Here is a 19,201-nt window from a genome sequence, read left to right as displayed (position 1 = left end):
GCGGGTGTCTGTGTTCTCTGTCGCTCTCTACTGACTCTACAGAAGCATGAAGGAGTGATTGGGTGGCTGCTGCCCTCTAACCCGGACCTGCTGTCTCTGCTTTGCTCTGCTGTTGCAGCACATTCGCCCTGTTTCATTTCTAGGCAACGTACACCACCTAGTGTTGGAGCGCTACGGCTGCATCCACATCTGAGCTGCTGCATCTAGTGATGAATGAGGAACATTTGACATTACACTGTATTCACTGTATTTGTGGTGGTCAAATGCAGTGGTGGAAAGTACATTTAAGTACTGTATTTAAATACAGTTTTGGGTTACTTGTATTTTACTTGATTACTTACAATTTATGCTACTCTATATTTCTACTTCACCACATTTCAGAGGCAAATATTAGGACTTTTAATACCATATATTTGAAAGCTATAGTCTTGAGTTACTTTGCAGAATAAGATTTTACTTAAAATAAACAACGGTACATGTCAAATTAGCCTCATCTCAACAGCTTCATTAAAATCCCACATGTTTATGTAGGGCTGGGCGATATGGCCAAAATCTTCCATCACGATATAGGTGATTTCATATCTCGATAACGATATATCAATACATAGCATATTTTCTGGTAAAATAATTCAATAAATAAATCTATATGAAATGATCACATGCTAAAGCCTATTTTGTATACTCCTGTGAATTATTACAAATATTTTCTCATTTTAAGGACTTGAGTGCAAAATGAACAACAACAGTTTTAAGTGGAATTATAGAGAAAAAATAAATAAATATAGGCCTACATCGTGATAGGTATACTATAACGATAATATAGAAAAAATATATACAATAGACATTTTTATATCATTTTGACGATATGTATTGCCGATATACACCGATCAGCCATAACATTAAGACCACTGACAGGGGAAGTGAATAACAGTGACTATCTCGTCAATGGCACCTGGCAGTGGGTGGGATATATTAGGCAGCAAGTGAACATTTTGAACTTTGAACTTTGTGTTGGAAGCAGAAAAAAATGGGCAAGCATAAGGATGTGAGCGACTTTGACAAGGGTCATATTGTAATGGCTAGACGACTGGGTCAGATCATCTCCAAAAATGCAGCTCTTGTGGGATGTTCCCGGTCTGCAGTGGTCAGGACCTACCAAAAGTGGTCCAAGGAAGGAAAACCGGTGAACCGGCGACAGGGTCAGACCCGAGGCACATTGATACACGTGGGGAGCGAAGGCTGCCCGTGTTGTCCACATTACTGAAAAGTTAATGCTGGTTCCGATAGACACAGTGCATCAGTCAGACCGGTCAGGTTGCCCATGCTGACCCGTGTCCACCGCCAAAAGCGCCTACAATGGGCACGTGAGCATCATAACTGGACCACGGAGCAATGGAAGAAGGTGGCCTGGCCTGATGAATCATGTTTTTTTTTTGTTTTTTTTTACATCATGTGGATGGCAACGAGTTGGAGGTGTTGACTCGGCCTCCAAATTCTCCAGATCTCAATCCAATCGAGCATCTGTGGGATGTGCTGCACAAACAAGTCCGATCCACGGAGGCCCCACCTCGCAACTTACAGGACTGATCTGCTACTGACGGCTTGGTGCCAGATACCACAGCAGAACCTTCAGAGGTCTAGTGGAGTCCATGCCTCGACCGGTCAGGGCTGTTTTGGCGGCAAAAGGCGGACCTACTCAATATTAGGCAGGTGGTCATAATGTTATGGCTGATCGGTGTATATTGCCCAGTCCTATGTTTATGTCATCAGTAATAATAATCTAATATTCAATAATATAACACCAGTGGTGAAATGTGACTAAATACATTTACTGAAGTATTGTACTGAAGTACAATTGTGAGGTACTTCTTTACGTGGGTATTTCAATTTTATGCTACTTTTTTAATATACTCCCCTAAAAATTCATTTAAATATTGTCCTTTTTACCCAACTACATCTGAAAGATAAATACAGGCTACTAGTTCTTTGGAGATTTTGATCTTGTATATAAATGTGTGATCATTTTATACAATATGATAAATTGTTGTCAATAAAACTACCAACCAGTTGTAACATTGACATAGTATGGTATTACAGTAGTAGCTTCAACATGAAAATACTGCTTACTACAATATTGCATCAATAATAATAATAATCCAATATATAATAATATAAAACTGAGAAGGGCTATTCTGCTGCATGAGTAATTCATTTTTCTGCCAATACTTCTTGTAACAGAGTATTTGCTTGAGTAAAGGATCTAAATATTTTTTAAACGCTGTACAATGTACAAGCTTTATATATCAACGTGTATAAATCTGTGTTACTGAAATAAACATGTCAAAGAGGGATTTATTGACTATTTACTTCGTCTTTATTGCACTTTCTAGGATCAACGGCTGGTGACAAGCAAAACAACTAGTAGGCTACATTACATGTATAAAAGCTTTAGATATATGAAGATAATGTGACAATAAATGCCAATCACAGCCTGTTCTTCCTTAACAGGGATGCAGTGATGACAGTTTACTGAGATGAACAGCAGATAAACTACAGAGAAAACTACAAACCACACCCATTGGCTATCAGTACTGATGGTAAATGTAGTCCACAGAATAAATACAGTCAGTGCGTGCTGCTGAGTGGTGCCGACTTGTGCCTACATGTACCAGAATGCATTAGGCGCGAGCGGCGAGCTTGCTCCGGCTACGTAAATAAACAAACTAAACTCACAAAATGTCAATGAAAGAAATATTATTACACCTTAACAGAAATACACAACATCCTCTGAATTCAAGTAGTTTCTCTCTTACTCCCAACTAAAGACAGACTTCATTGCCTCGTTAACTCATCGTGAAACACTTCATTCAAACTGGACAGAAACAAAATAAAACTCACCAAACAGACGTCTTACAGACGTAGGCAAAGTTGTTGGTAACGTTCCGTTAAAGAGAGAAAAACCCACAATGGTCACTGAAATAACTTGAAACTGACAAAAGTAATAATAAATAAAAATTTACTGAAAATGAACTAATGAAAATCAGACATTGTTTTTGAATTGTGGTTCAACAGAATCATTTTAAAAAACAAACTAATGAAACTGGCCTAGACAAAAATGATGGTACCCCTAGAAAAGATGTAAAATAATGTGACCATAGGGACATATTAAACTAAGGTGTGTCCTGTAAATAGCATCACAGGTATCTTCAAACTTGTAATCAGTCAGTCTGCCTATTTAAAGGGTGAAAAGTAGTCACTGTGCTGTTTGGCATCATGGTGTGTACCACACTGAACATGGACCACAGAAAGCTAAGGAGAGAGTTGTCTCAGGAGATCAGAAAGAACATTATAGACCTTCATGTTAAAGGTAAAGGCTATAAGACCATCTCCAAGCAGCTTGATGTTCCTGTGACTACAGCTGCACATATTATTCAGAAGTTTAAGGTCCATGGGACTGTAGCCAACCTCCCTGGACGTGGCCGCAAGAGGAAAATTGATGACATATTGAAGAGACGGATAATACGAATGGTAACCAAAGAGCCCAGAACAACTTCCAAAGAGATTAGAGGTGAACTCCAAGGTCAAGGTACATCAGTGTCAGATCGCACCATCCGTCACTGTTTGAGCCAAAGTGGACTTAATGGAAGATGACCCAGGAGGACACCAAATCATAAAAAAGCGAGACTGGAATTTTCCAAAATGCATATTGACAAGCCACAAAGCTTCTGGGAGAATGTCCTTTGGACAGATGAGACAAAACTGGAGCTTTTTGGCAAGTCACATCAGCTCTATGTTCACAGACGCAAAAATGAAGCATCCAAAGAAAAGAACACTGTACCTAATGTGAAACATGGAGGAGGCTTGGTTATGTTCTGGGGCTGCTTTGTTGCATCTGGCACAGGGTGTCTTGAATCTGTGCAGGGTGCAATGAAATCTCAAGACTATCAAGGCATTCTGGAGCGAAATGTGCTGCCCAGTGTCAGAAAGCTTGGTCTCAGTTGCAGGTCATGGGTCCTCAAACAGGATAATGACCCAAAACACAGCTAAAAACACCCAAGAATGGCTAAGAACAAAACATTGGACTATTCTGAAGTGGCCTTCTATGAGCCCTGATCTAAATCCTATTGAACATCTGTGGAAGGAGCTGAAACATGCATTCGGAGAAGGCACCCTTCAAACCTGAGACAGCTGGAGCAGTTTGCTCACGAGGAGTGGGCCAACATACATGTCGACAGGTGCAGAAGTCTCATTGAGAGTTACAGAAATCACTTGATTGCAGTGATTGCCTCAAAAGGTTGTGCAACAAAATATTAAGTTAAGAGTACCATCATTTTTGTATAGGCCAGTTTCATTAGTTTGTTTTTTTAAATGATTCTGCTGAACCATAATTCAAAAACAATATCTGATTTTCATTAGTTAATTTTCAGTGAATTTTTATTTATTATTACTTTTGTCAGTTTCAAGTTATTTCAGTGACCATTGTGGGTTTTTCTGTCTTTAACGGAACGTTACCAACAACTTTGCCTACGTCTGTAGTTGGTGTTTTTCCAAAGTTCCAACAAGCAGCAACTCGGGTTTGGTCGAAATAAATCCGTAATTCATCGAGTAAGATGTGAAAATAGGTTCTTAAATCAACAGGAGGATAGTTAGTAAGGTTACCTGTTAGCAGCAGGTGGGCAGCACAGTCCTGATTGGTTAATGGAGGTGCCATTCAATTATTATTATGAGGTGTTCAAAGTCTGCTCAGGAAAAAGGACAATTGGGCGAAGGTAAATTACAACCTTATCATGATGTGTTCAGATGTAATCTCGTAAAATTTAATTTTTGGCGAGAAACTTGAATAACTCCAATTTGTTTGAAGGAATGTTTTCAAAGCAATATAAAATAGATATTAGAGAGGGAATTATGACCTGTTTAACTTCATAACAACTTATCACGATTTTTTTTTTAATCAAAGCAAATATTTAAAGGGACTGTTTGTAACTTTTTAAGCGTATAAATGTAGCGGGTCGCCACACATGCGCGTTCACATATGCGCGCTCGCGTGTGGCCGGAGCCTCGTCTCCGCTGCCTGCTTACCTTCACTCAGACAGAGCGCACGTGCTCGCGTACTTGCTCCACCTCTACTAGACGTGAACGCGCGCTCACTCCACACTCCAGAAGAGTTAGTTTAGCTCTGAGAATATCTAGTGAATGTACAGTGGACGTTTGTGCAGAAATAAATGCTGCAGCTCCTCCAGACCAACAGAGGTTTTCCGTGTCTTGTGAATTGATGGGGCTCCTCCACGTGTTACGTTGTCGTCTCGTTACCGACCGGGTGCCGGTGTCTCCCTGCGGCTGCCGGCTGCGGTCGGGAGGCGATAACGTAACTCGTTGAGGAGCCCCGTTGCCTGAGTCTGCGCTGAGGCAGGAAAAGCCAACACTAGGATCAGCAGTGATTCATGGAGACCTTTGTCTGGTCAGCTAACATTACTGCCAAGCAGCTGAAATATAGAGTGATATTGTGGTTTTAGCTGACGTGTGTCGCCTCACTGTTTCGAGCGATGCTCGTCCATGTCTATTTAGAGCGAGCAAGCGCGAGCTCGACGCTGACTTTCGTTGATTTCAAGACCACGGGTGTCGCTGTTAACAAGCATTTCTGAAAGTTACAAATAGTCCCTTTAAATATTCATAATAATTTCAATTGTGCGTTTTTATGCCAATAACCACTATAGATGACAATAAAAAAAAGTACAGTACAGTACTGTGTACACTACCCTCCCTCCACGGTGTAATTCGAACACTGTAATTTATAGTTTATGTTTTTATGTAAAATATATCGAACATTGAATGACTTCAGATCTAAAATGTTATTCCTTCATTTAGTGCATAGATTTCAAAAGTGGCAGACAAAAAAAAAATAAAACTTGTCTACCACAGTGGCAGGCAGTGAAAAAAGTTTTTTTGCATACCCTGCCAGCAGCCATGTCCTCTCCGCTGCAGCAGCAGCCTCGAGTGGCCTCTCTCCGGTTGAATATCAGTGTTGCCAGATCTTGCGAGAGAAACAAGCAACCAGGTCTATAAGCCCAAAAGAAGCAACTCCCGAAAAAAAGCCCAAAACAAGCAACCTTACCTACCACAATATGAGAGACAGAGGCAGCCACTTAATCACTTCATATGTATGTATGAATTTAGTGGCAAAGTGGCAAATTTCTCTGTTGAAGCAGTCTGTGGAAATAATATAGAATGTGAATTTAGGATTTTTAAAAATGTCCTCTCAGGCTGTCATCTCTTATCAATGAAACAAATGTTCGGTGCATCCATCCCACACTTGACTGTGTTATCACCCTCTGAAACAATGACAACATGAAACCAGTGAGTAGGCAGAATCAACCCATGCTTTTATTTAATCCATTGCATATAAAAACTTTTTTTTTCATTCTTTTTTATTTGTTTTTTACATAAAGTTGTATGATCTACAGTGCTATCCAATAGACTGCAATTAACAAGGAATCCATTAAAATAACATTTTAATTGTCCTGTGAAACTTCCAGACAAGTTGGCATTCTAAAGACATAACCCAAAAAAATAATTGTCCTGAAGACCTTTTTTTAAGTTACAGTTTGTGTTTTCCTTTCATACCATAAAAAATAGAACACATAATGAGAAAAGAACCCACTGTTTCCATTGGTCCAGGGCTGTTTAGGATCTACAGTATGTGTGTCAAAATAAGAGTCCCTGTGTCGGGACAATGATGCACTCGCCCAAACCCCTGTCCTACCCACCCCGACCCAGAAATATACTAAACCCTTCTCCTGTCCAGGCAGAAAGATGTCAGTGGTTTTGGATATTGCAAGTAATGTGAGTGGAAGTGTGGGCCGAGCATAGATAAACAACACACTGTCAGTGTTTCAGCCATAATTAATGCAGCAGTGGCTGAACATGCAGATGTGTCTCAAAGCCTCTGTGCTTCGTAGAGCGTGGTCCAGCAGCAACTACACACTCCTGCTAAACCTCATTCAGTGTTTGCAGCTGTGATACAACCACATGGATGCAGACGACACAGTAAAGTTACTCCCATATCGTTTACATCCGACCGGTTTGTGTCACATCTTTGAGTGTAGTGGCGGGGCGTAAGGAAGGTGCGAGTTGCTCAGACCAGGTCTACAGCAAATACGACTCTTGGACATCCGGCTATAGGCCACACATCACTCAAGTAGTACATCTATGGCTTGTGGTTGACCTGAATCCCTGCAAGCTTCTGCACTCACAATATATTTTTCTTTTCTTTTGTGTGATAGAGCAATTTGTGATATTAAAAAGGCAACATTTTCAAATTCCCAACAGGAGATCAGGCCAACCCAAGCCAACAGATTCACTAATGCAGCAAAAGAGAACTAGTAAATAAAATAGGAAAAAAAGGCTAAAGTAAATGACATGCGTTGAATTTAAGGCACAGCCCATGGGCCAAGGAACAGTTTCTTTTTAAAAAACAATTTGGCTTTCCCCCTCTCTTCACTGAGCTACTCCTCAGATAAGCAACATGTCGATGGATCATTTTTACACTGAAGCTCGTGTGTAATAAACATTCTCTCAACAAGAGGTACGTAATACAGCCACACCATCACCAAAAGGGATGATAAGAATCAACCATTTACAACAAACGGCATTATGATAGTAATAACATTAATAATTATATATTATATACAGCACAATAAATATATGTTTGTAAACAGCGATAAAACCAGAAAATTTTATTACAGGTAAGGGCATTGGGTGAGGATGGAAAAAAAGAGAGAAAAAAAAACATCTTGGCACAAAATGAAAGATTAAATAAAAAAGTTTTGAAATGACAAAACAAGCACTCTATAAAAAAAGCAATGTGCAGTATTTCAAGTGTTTTTTTTACATGTTTTTTTTCGATATTTTATGTACAGAGAGAGAAAAAAAAAGGTATATTTGGGTATTGTAACGGCCAAGCCTGTACTGTGGTCTATGCTACAGTTAAATATTTACTGTACCACCTTTATATTGCAAAAAGACTCAACAAATAGAAAAATATACCAATAAATAATAGCATCAGGTGAAAAATGATAAACGTGGAAAAAGGAAGAGGCCGAGGTGTAAGACAGCACTGTTCGAGCATAAGTATTCATGAGTGTTTTGGCGAGTTTAAAACATATTAAAAATATTTTAAGTGGTGATATATGAATATATCAGTGCATTAGAGGATAGTTTTATCTGATGACTAACGCTAACGGAGCTGATTGTCTTGTCGAAAACAAAGACAGCAACTGGGTTTTAATGTGATGGCAAAATGAAACGTGAAAAAATGAATTCAAACCGCTTAACAGAAAATGAAGTGGCTGAAAACAAGCAGCTGTTGGTGATGAAAAATAAAAGAAAGAACAATAAAAGCGTTCATAACATTGGTATAAAATCACCCCAGTAGTTTTTAACACCGTTACTATTTCTGTATACTCTGAGCACTAATCAAGCTTCTAAAAAAAGGTGCTTTTTGTATCAACTACAAAGCATTGCATTGTCTCAGGATGTGTTCAAAAGAACTGCAGGCAACAATAATACAAATTTAAAGGCTTCATCCACATCACAAACAATTTCAATGAGAGTAAAGCATAAGGTTCCTGCTTCCTTCTCAGTGAAAACTCTCACTAAAATAATAGTTGTTATGAATAAATTCCAAATTTCAACTCACAGGGCTAACCAAATATGGGTATAGTGGCGTGGGAATAGTAGTATAAATGCTATTGGAGCAAGTGCAAACGCCTCAGAACACGTCGTGAAGATACCCCTTCAAAACACTGAATATCTGTGACACATTTCTCCCCATTGGTTTTCCAAAATCTTCTTCGCCAACAAAAGAAAGCCTAGGATTGCAAAAGTAAATTCTAGAAAATATCTGAATCTTACATACAGTACGATACAAAAATTAAAGAGGTCTAGGACAGCGTCATGGCTGTTTAGATTTGAGCTTTGTATCAGTCAGGTTTTCAAGGAAGACTTCCACATCAGAAATGTGTCTCGAAACGCTCCCGAGTGTGCTGCAGCTTTCGTCTCTGCGGCGCCCCGTCAGGTGTTTGGCGGAACGGCAGCATAAATTCGCAGAGGGGAGGAAATGACCTAACCGAGAGGGAGATTCTCCTTGAACACACCGATGACCGTCTCTGTAGAGTATGGGCACTTGATATAAACACAGAAAACACTGCTAAACTTTCAGGCAAGGCTGAGACGAAGCGGAGGAAGGAAGGAAGGAAAATGTGATATTGTGTGTCGTGTGATCAGCACTGAGCAGACTGTGAGCTGCTCGTCCGTGTACTTAACTTGTAAAGGGGAAGGCGAAAAAGTGAAATAAGGACACACCATATCAGTACAAACGGGGAATGGAGAGGAGTTTCCTGAGTGCAAAAAAACTTGAAGAAGTACCGGTGGGCGTGTCTGAACGAAGCGGAAAAGGAGGAGTGGTCGAGGTGGAGAGCAGCGCACGCTTTGGAACCATAAACAGATGTATAAAAAACACAGACGGACTCCACAAAACCAAAAAAATATTCTATAAATAATCATCTGTCATTACTAAGAAGAACAGTTAATCGGGTGCTGTCCATAAACTGCTATGTGCGGGGGGTTTCCTCTTTCTCCTCCTCCTCCTCATCTTCTTCTTCCACCTCTTCCTCCACGACACATGGTTGTGAGCAGGGAGTCTCCCCCTCTTCCGTTACTTCCTCCTCGTCCACCTCCTCCTCCTCTTCGTCCTCCCCCACCTGTTCGTCCAAAGGAATCTCTGTTGATTCAGAGTCCTGCGTACAGAGTGTTTTAGTGTCAGTACAGCTGTTTTCCTCGTCTTCCTCTTCCTCGTCCTCGTCCTCGTCCTCGTCCTCGTCCTCGTCCTCGTCCTCCTCCTCCGGCTGGCTGCCACTATCTTTCTCAGTGTCCGACTCCCCGTCCTCCTCCAGGGTGAGCTCGAACTGGAACTTGTCCCCTCCTGGGGGTCGAGTGCCGTCCTCGGGGTCGTCCAAGGTAGGAGAAGGGCTTTGGGGGATGGTGCTTTGGTACCACTCCCTGTTGTCTTCCAACGTGTCCAGGATGTCCTGGGCGTCCGGGTGGACCAAGTCAGCCCACGTCTCCCACAGAGGGTGAACGATATAGTCTATGAAACCAACCTACACGATGCATGGAGGAAGAATATGTCATTCAGTGTGTGTCTATGCAGAATATGCATGTATATGTACTAGGGATGCACTGATCCGACTTTTTCAGTACCGATAGCGATACCGAGAACCGATCCGAAACCAGTGTTTTATGTGTAAGGCAACATCAGGCTTGACTTAAACATCGCTTTCCTAACTTTATAAAACAAAATGTAACAAATAAATGCATAGATATAAATTTACTGAATTTGTATTTATCATTAAAATAATAAATCATGCACCAGCAACTTCGTAAAAAAATCGTAAAAATGAAGAGGAATTACAGTTCAAGTGTAAACCTTTTCAACCTTTTGCAGAAACAAATTGGTCAAAACAAATTAAAATCTCAGTATATAATGTATATAGTATACAAACACAGAACCAAATTGAATAGCTCGGCCCCATTGTCACCGATATCCGATCCAGCTATCTGAGTCAGTATCGGCCCGATATCCGATCCAATATCGTATCGGTGCATCCCTAACATGTACGTGTGTGTGTGTGTGTGTATGTGTTACCTGGCTCTTTTCTACCGAGGCGTTGTGTTTGTCACACATAGGGCTGATCTCCATGCCCCGCTCCCTCTCTCGGTCTCCCTGGCTGAAGAACTCCTCCATGATGCGGTCCGTCCACTGCCGGTACAGCTGGAGAGGCTTAGTGGGGTTGCTCAGGTCTGCACAGTGCACCATGTTCTGGAGAACCTGAATGTAACAAATAAAGAGGTTTAAAACACAGGGCCCATGCTGACCACGCACTCCATGATTCAGGGTAGGGTGAAGCATGAGGGCTCAGTCACGGCATCATTTACAACACATGACACATGACAGGCTGAAATCATCTGATTTTAATAAAAAAAATTGTTATTAGTGGATTTGCTCGCAGAGGTGAAGTAAATTAGTGCTGTAGTTTCAGTGTTCACAGTTCAACTTGGTGAACTTTGATGGAACTGATTTGTGCCTCTAAAGGGTAACTTTGGTATTTTTCCACCTGAAGTGACTAATAAGGACAACACTTTGAAATTTGTCCAGTTTTGATGGATAACGCTGTAACCAGCAGAGCTGCAATGGTTATCCTTTAAGAGAATGGAGAAAACCAAAGATTCCGAAATGGAGGAAGCTAACATATTACTGTGTCACATGACCCACACTTTCTTAAGTGACCAGGAGGCACTAGTGATGTATTTTTCTACAGATGTAAAAAGTTTTCAGAAGCCCAAGTGTTGCAGAATCTTCAAGGAGACCCAGGTATTCTTTGAATATACATATAGATCACCAAAACTCAGTGATAGGGATGTTGCTGTTACTGGTCGGCGGCTTTATTCTGACCTGTATCCTGTCAGAGTAGTTGTCCAGCAGCAAGACACCAGAGCTGGTCACCTTCTTGGTTTCCACCATAGTTTTCAGATCAGCCAGTAGATTCATGTGCTTGGACATGTCTGTTGCTAGCACCTGGGAACACCCACACAAACTGTTAGTATTCAATACATGATGTCATGCACATAATGCATTCCACCTAAATATGTTGTCACTTACAATGTCAATGACCATCTTTCGCAGTGATTGTCTTTGTTTTTTGGTCAAGTTTTGGAAGATGTCACAGTTCTCCTCTTGTAGAAGCTTGAAACCAACTGCTAGATGGTGGTTCTCCAACACCGACGAGTCATTGTACATCAACGCTAGCTCTGAATCTGCATGGACGACACGATTCATCAATTTAGTTAGAGGAACTGTGGTTTTTCAGGTTTTAAATAATATAATAAAAACAGTTATTGTGCCCTGGTTATTGTGTAAGGAAATACAACAAGGTGCATCTATTCAGCAGAATGAGGTGTTAATTAGAGCTGCTAATAGGCCTGTTCACATTTTATATGTGCTGCGGTGACACATGCATCATCCATCCTGTGCCCCGTGACTGGCAGGAGAAAGCACCGGCGTGTTTTCCACTGAGAGGTTTCCCCACTCCGGGTCATTTGAAGGTCCTCTAGCTGTATTTAGATTTTCCATTAAGATGCATTAGTCTTGGCCACAGTGGATCAGAGCAGCAGAGGGGAGAAAGGGGATCCTGCTCTGTTGCTCTGTGGCTGACACAAGATCAGTCTGGTGGCTCCTAACTAGGATGACTCACACTGCCTTTACTGCAGGGATTCCCCATTTGGGCTTATGGGAAGCACAACACATTTTGTGTGTGAGTCTGTGTCTTTTCAGTCCTGATAAGGTATTACTAATACCCTTATGCAACACACACATTTGTAACAGACTCCAGAATGGCTGTTTACGGTGATACCCAATGGATATAAACTCTATTTGTTTGTGTTTTCCTCTAAATTGCCGAATCAAGGCGATATTTGTGGCACCTCCAGCCGTGAGCGAGTGAGTCAGTTGAAGCAGAGAGATAGCAGAGGTTCAGTCTCTTGCTTGAGGACACTTCAGCTACCAGCACGACATCATGAACCCTGTAAGTCTGCTTAAAGGCTCAGTTCACCCACTTTATTCACTAAACTTGGTGGCATCTAGTCATGCACATAGTTTTACTTCTATTTTTTCGGTCAGGGGTAAAAATATCTATTAATCTTTGTTTTGAGGTCTGTGGTTTATACAGAGTAACAGGGGCACTGATTCTGAATCATAAGTTGCCGAAGTTGCATTTATACCACATAAGATGTCAAACTAAGGTTTCCCTGTGCAGCGTGGTCGACTACAGCCATGTCTTTGGGAGGATGTTTTTCTCCTGAGAACGTGTGAGCCTGAATGATGTTGTGTTACAAGGAAAGGGTACTATTGTGGACGATATTGATTTCCTTGGAATCACTTTGTCAAAGTCGTCACACGTAACATAAAACGAACACAAACTGGCACGTGTGTATGCACATAATGCACATGTGTGTTCTGTTCTGAACAAAGTAAATGCCTCCGAGTTTGGTTTATACACAAAATGTCATTTATAAGAGAGAGGTTAATTGTCTGCAGAATGCGTGTGTATGTGTGTGGCTACAGTGTGTGTGTTCCCACCTGGGTATCAGACTGTGTGTGTGTGTTTGTGAATACGCACTAATGACACTGCTGAGCCACTGACGTAGCTGCTAAGACTGCGCCATATTTAGACTCACTGGTGTTGATGAGGAACTGGTTGGAGACGCCGGGATGGTCCACGTCGTGAATTGCACTGGCAAAGATGGCAGCTAGGATCTCAAGGTCTGTGAACACAGCCTGGAAGAAAAGCACAGAGGGGAGGAGGGAATCAAAGCGTTGGACAGAAATATCCTAGCAAGTAAGAGCCATTGATTGGACATTGAGCTGCAGTTTGATTGAAGCTGATTGTGGAAGCGTGGGCTGCGTGTACATGTATGTGTCTGTGCACGTGTGCCTCACCTCGAGGGCGGGGGTGGATAGCAGCACGTGGGTTGACTGGGTGACGTCAGCAGCATGAATGTTGTTATGGTAGGCCACATCGCCATGATAATGGTCTTCTAAGGTCATCAGGTAGGTTATAAAGGTGTCAAGTGGAATTTTAAATGTTTTTAACATGTCTCTCTCCTACAAACCACAAAACACAGGAGGGAGTTAGGTCAAAACAATGTCAGGATTCAACAAGCTTTTATTTTGTAGAGAAAGATTAAAGACAAAAAGAGGAAGTGACAGTCGTTACCTGGAATATCGTGTACATCATGACTGTCAGTGGCCGATTCCCAGAGAACTCTGAGATTTTAAAAACGTTAAGGCCCCATTTATTCACATGCTCCAGCTCCTGAACAAGGAATTAGAGACACAATTAGAAACAAAACATCCTTTTTACCTTCATTATTACCTGAGCCCCTACCATAAAAGTACATTTCAGACACTCAGACACTGTCACTTATTTGAGTTTGCCGGGACACACAAACGCACCTTAGCGAGTTCATCCTCGGTCTCGGTCTTGACTCCGAAGCGAGGGATATTAGAGTTTGTGAGGCTGGTTGAGTGTTGCAGCTTTTTCACCCCGCTGATCTGAGACATGGGCTTGTTCTTCTTCTCCTTCTCCTTCTGTGTCTGAGGGGTGGGCATCTCCACTTCATGCTGCTTGTCTGGAGAGACCCAGCGAAACACAAGCGAAGAGGGTGAATATGAGGATGATGAAGTCATTTTGGGTTTATGTTGAAGTGGTTCAACCAGAAAAAAAATCTAGTTTTCTTCCTTTACAACCCTGTCCCCTACAAAATTACACCCTCATACAACTTAACTACATTCTCATGTATGTTTAGAGGGAAACAAAGTTTCTCCCGGATTACGGTTGCACCTTGAAACAGTTTTAAACACATGGTTAACATTATAAATTGAAACAAAACAATTTTTGGTTTGACTTAAAATTACTATGAAATTGAAACAAAACAAAAAGGCAACACGACTTCTTTGTTAGGTTTAGGCAACCGAACTAAAACTACTTGGCTATGTTTAGTAAAAAAAAACAAGTTAGTTAAATAATTAAAATACAATTATAATTAAATATAATTATAATAAGTGAACATTGACTTTTAGTTTCACACGGGACACGAACAGTGGTCTCCTGGGTTTGTTGACCCATTTACCGCCCCGACCTCCCCCTTACATCCGCAGACTTTCATTACAAACGTATCTGTGATACGTCAAAAACAAACGTAATTCACAACAAAATAAGTTTCCCTCAAAATGTAATTCACAATGCAGTTTTGTTGTATATATTCCAATTTGATATGATGGCATTACTATAAACACGACACCACAGACTCACTCTGAAGCTTGGGCCCATATTAATTTTCACTTTTCAGGCAGAAGGAGATTTTTTTTCTTTATTCCCGAACCAGTGAGTCTATCCTGTGTCATCACTCACCCAGGAAGGTGCTGGAGATGAACTCAGACACCTGGTTCCCAGAGCGGCTCATCTCTGATAGGTGAGTCAGCTCCCTGTTCAACATCCTCTTGAACTGAAAGAGGGACACACACACAGAGATGAGGGGTTTCACAGTGTGTAATACAGGGCACAAAGAGCTGGTACTCAGAGGTACCGTACACATATTTAAATATATCTCACCCAAATAATCCACATAAACTGCAAACAAAATATGCTATGCTCATTTGACTATAAATGTTCTCTAAATATGTTTGAGGCCACTAATACAAAACCAGTTATTTGATCAAAAATATACATTTTCATAATGGTTGTGAAGAAATCAAATGATTCCATCAACAGGGACCCTCCTGCTGGCTGTGGCCTTTTACTAACTAAATTTCCAGTCACATCACAAAAGCTGCACCCAGGAACGTCACCATTTCTGGTTTAACACACACACACAAACACAGACAGCGGGTCAGAGGGCTACTGCCAGGGATACGTAATACGTGATCAGGACCCAATTTCCCAGATTCTTTCTTTTCTTCTTTCCAATTCACTTTTTCCTCTGCCTGCTCCTCCCTGCCTCTCCCTCACCCCGTTCTCTCTACTCTCTCGGGTGTCTAATTGGAGTGGCAGAGCCAAATTTAGCTGCAGGTTTTGATTTGAAGACCAAATTGATTGACGTGGAGGAGAAGGCTTAAAATCAGGGATTTTCCAAAGTGGCTGCTGTAAAAAAAAAAAAAGAGTTACAAAATGGGTTGCAAAACAAAAACCTCTCGAATAAAGTGGCTGCATTGTCTGTATCCTTCTGGCTACGGTCCAAATGCATAATTTATGTATATTGATTAAGTATTTACATCAATATTGATCACTTAAAATAGACCATTACAGCACTGCAGAGTGCTTACTGCGCAATAGTGTACTGAAGATCCTATTGAATAACACCCACGGGCATTCATTGCGTGGCTTTTTAAAATGGAGACACAAGAACCTTCTGTAGTGTGCTTTTGTCAGGTAATAAGAGCCAGTACCGTAGAAACGCGACAAATACATGTCATGTAGAGCTGTATTTGTATGACACATAATTAGAACAAATAAATGAAATGGCAGTGAGAAAATCACTGCAAAAAAAATGTAAAGAAACATCCCTCATGATACAAAAAAAATATGGAGCAGCTCAACTACCCAGAGGTTTGTTGACCTAAATCAGTCTTCACAGGGCTCCACAGTTTTATTCCATCTAAGAGAGCCATCGTGGCATTAAACAACCTGAAATGACCGCCAAGTGCTTAACAATTTACAGGTGTAGTAAAAAGATCTGTGTTTTTAAATCCAAATTCACATAAAAATGTAACTGCGTGTGTTCTTCTTTGCCGTACATCCAGCCATGTCTATACCTTTCAGCATCATCAGCTCTCCCCATCACAGATACATCAAAAAGGATGATGGACACAGAGATGTCACACCTTTGAAGCATTGTTCAATGGGCAACATGTTGCCGGGGAGCTACATACAGTATGTGCTCTCTATTTGTGGTCATATAACCCTGCATCCAAATCTGTGTCAAAGATAAACACGTCCACTCTCTGGAAATGAATGTAAACAATCCCAGTACAATAGGTGTAGAATAAAACACCTGAATAATGAATTAAAATAGACTAATCCGAGACCACATCTTACCTTTATATATCCCCAGGATACAGAGAGCAGATAATTTGCTTCAGGCATTTTGACAAATCAACAAAATCGATCCAGAAACAGAAAGGTGCAGGTTTACAGCCCAAAATACAGTTCGGATGATGAAAGCGCTACACAGCTAGTGAAACAAAAACAGTCCGCAGCTCTGGCCAGTAACAGACTTCAACCTGAAGAGCCTTTAGAGCTCGGTATTATGTCCATAAATGAAGCATCACGTCCCAGTTGTATCCACGGAAAGGAGACCATGTTCCAGGAAGCAGATTCTGAGAGAGGTGCGGCGGGAACGAGGCTCCCTAAAGATCCTATGAGAGCATATCGTGACCACACACACACACACACTTTGATACACAAATACGGAGACACACTGCTGAGGTTGTGAATAATTGATGATGGTGCGGATGCTTGGTAGATGCCAAAGCACCAGGACAGCAACAAAAAAAAAAATCTGTCAACAGCTCCCAAACAGGGCTGGCTTGCCTCTGTGTGTACACGACACAAGTTCCCATGTGAAGAGCGCAGGCTGCTTCTCTCACCGTGTCACACAACAGCAGCAAATCAGGGCCCAGATATGGAACAAGTGTGAGCTCATCATCACCTCTGATTGGCTTGAATTGGAACAGACTTGAGGTCACCTGCTGTGTGATTGGCTGGGACTGAAGTCAGTGGAAAATTCACCCCTTCCCTTTTCTTCCATTCCTGCAGTGCAGCGGGATGTGGTTTTGTGTGTGTGTGTGTGTGTGTGTACATACAGTACATGTTCGTTTGTGTGTATGCAAGATGCATTACATGCAATAGTAATGCGTGTGTTTGCATGTTGGATGACCTAACCTACTCTACAGTATAATGTAAAAAGCACAGGTTACCTCATCCAACGTTATTCAATACTGAAAAACTGAGGTGAGGTCAGCTTTCACGCCAGTATTCATGGGAGATGAGTCACAGTAACATCACTGTTGAGATGATGTATTTATTGTATTCCATGAAAACCAATTAATCTTGCTAAAAGAATGAGCGTCACAGTAATCTGAAGTGGGCTCAGTCGGACTGAAACTGAAAGCACTGTGGCTGCTGTGTGTCACTGAGGACAAGAGGTCGTCGCTTTATTTTTTCGTTTTTTTGGAAACGAGGATCAAACCTTATTCAAGGAAGAGTTTTAATGATTTTTTCCCATCAGTGACAGTACGAATGTTCATGTGTAAATACAAGTTATACTTCACGAACATATTTCATGTCTCTGGCAGTCACTTCTATTGCCACTAATTCAATAGCACTTACGATAGTCTCACAAAGATCTCCTTTTCATGAGAATAAAAGCAATTTAAAGTAAGACCTTACATACAACCATCTAAACAGACAAGAAACCATGACTTCAAATTTGAGTTTTTTGGTCTATAGAATCAGAAAATGCTGAAAAATGTTGATCAGTGTTTCCCAAAGGCCAAGATGACGTCCTCAAATGTCTTGTTTTGTCCTCAACTCAAAGATATTCAGTTTAATGTCATAGAGGAGTAAGGAAACCAGAAAATATTCACATTTAAGAAGCTGAAATCAGATCATTTTTACTTTGTTTCTAATATTTCTAAAGAAATACTCAAACCGATTAATCATTTATCAAAATAGTTGCCGATAGTTAACTAATTGATTAATCGATTAAATTAATTGTTGCAGCTCTACTATAAAGCTATGTAAAGCTGAGCAGAGCTGCAGATTTGGATGATAATTCAATTGAAAATGCTTTACTGGCATGAGCATAACAAAGACAATATTGCCAAATTGTTAATTTATGAGATTAAAAAGAAAAAGGTACTGTAGATTCATCATTGTGACGACCCCTTTTACTACACTGTCCTGCACGATTATGACCAAAATGATAATCCAGATTATTTTGCCCGTCTGCTTTCTGTTGCATTACAGCAAAATGAGTAATATACATATATTGTATACTGATTGTAAACGGAAAACCATCATGAATCTACAGTCTATGATCCTGCGATTGTATAGAAGAGGAGGTTTCTTCTTTCTTTCTTTTGGTGTGTGTGTGTGAGCGCATATGTGCACATGTGTCATGTGTCTTTGATGGTCCAGTGGCTACATGGATTGAAAAGGGACCAAACGTGTCTCTGCTTACTTTACACCCCACCGCTACAGCCAGCCCGGCACTGTGAGTAATTTACAGCTACGCTGGAGCAGATGAGACAACTGGCTAACTGAGATCCAGCAGCTTTGATTGACTCCGAGCCAAGCAGACCAGCACAGGCCCACCACACACACACACACACACACACACACAGTTTACTCCCTGCAGAAGCATACAGTATACACAAATATAACGCCCACAGACACCCCTCCACACCTCTCCCCGTCACACAAACACACATACACACACATATTGATAGCTTAGCCAAGAGGTGTGAACACAAACTATTGGGTAGAAATTGGAAAGTGTCACACCAAGCTCAGCTGTGACTTGTGTG

The 19,201-nt window shown here is 41.0% G+C and overlaps 1 protein-coding gene across 12 annotated transcripts in view; it reads right to left on the bottom strand.

Moving 5' to 3' along the window:
* Window positions 1-6,355: 6,355 nt before the first annotated feature.
* Window positions 6,356-19,201, bottom strand: part of pde4d (phosphodiesterase 4D, cAMP-specific) — a 223,576-nt gene continuing 210,730 nt past the window's right edge. For 11 of the 12 annotated variants that reach the window (XM_074637708.1, XM_074637709.1, XM_074637711.1 and 8 more), the window contains 9 exons: window positions 15,027-15,120; window positions 14,069-14,244; window positions 13,830-13,928; window positions 13,553-13,717; window positions 13,291-13,390; window positions 11,717-11,871; window positions 11,510-11,632; window positions 10,703-10,885; window positions 6,356-10,157 (listed from right to left, as the gene is read on the bottom strand). In XM_074637708.1, coding sequence (XP_074493809.1) covers window positions 9,609-10,157; window positions 10,703-10,885; window positions 11,510-11,632; window positions 11,717-11,871; window positions 13,291-13,390; window positions 13,553-13,717; window positions 13,830-13,928; window positions 14,069-14,244; window positions 15,027-15,120 — 1,644 coding nt within the window. In that variant the 3' untranslated portion in view covers window positions 6,356-9,608. Of the gene's footprint in view, window positions 10,158-10,702; window positions 10,886-11,509; window positions 11,633-11,716; window positions 11,872-13,290; window positions 13,391-13,552; window positions 13,718-13,829; window positions 13,929-14,068; window positions 14,245-15,026; window positions 15,121-16,709; window positions 17,195-19,201 lie in introns of those variants that run through there. The other variant, XM_074637717.1, reaches the window with a different exon arrangement.

This window comes from Sebastes fasciatus, chromosome 6 (assembly GCF_043250625.1).
Source record: "Sebastes fasciatus isolate fSebFas1 chromosome 6, fSebFas1.pri, whole genome shotgun sequence".
Taxonomy (NCBI): domain Eukaryota; kingdom Metazoa; phylum Chordata; class Actinopteri; order Perciformes; family Sebastidae; genus Sebastes; species Sebastes fasciatus.
This window is presented reverse-complemented; position numbering and strand designations above follow the sequence as displayed.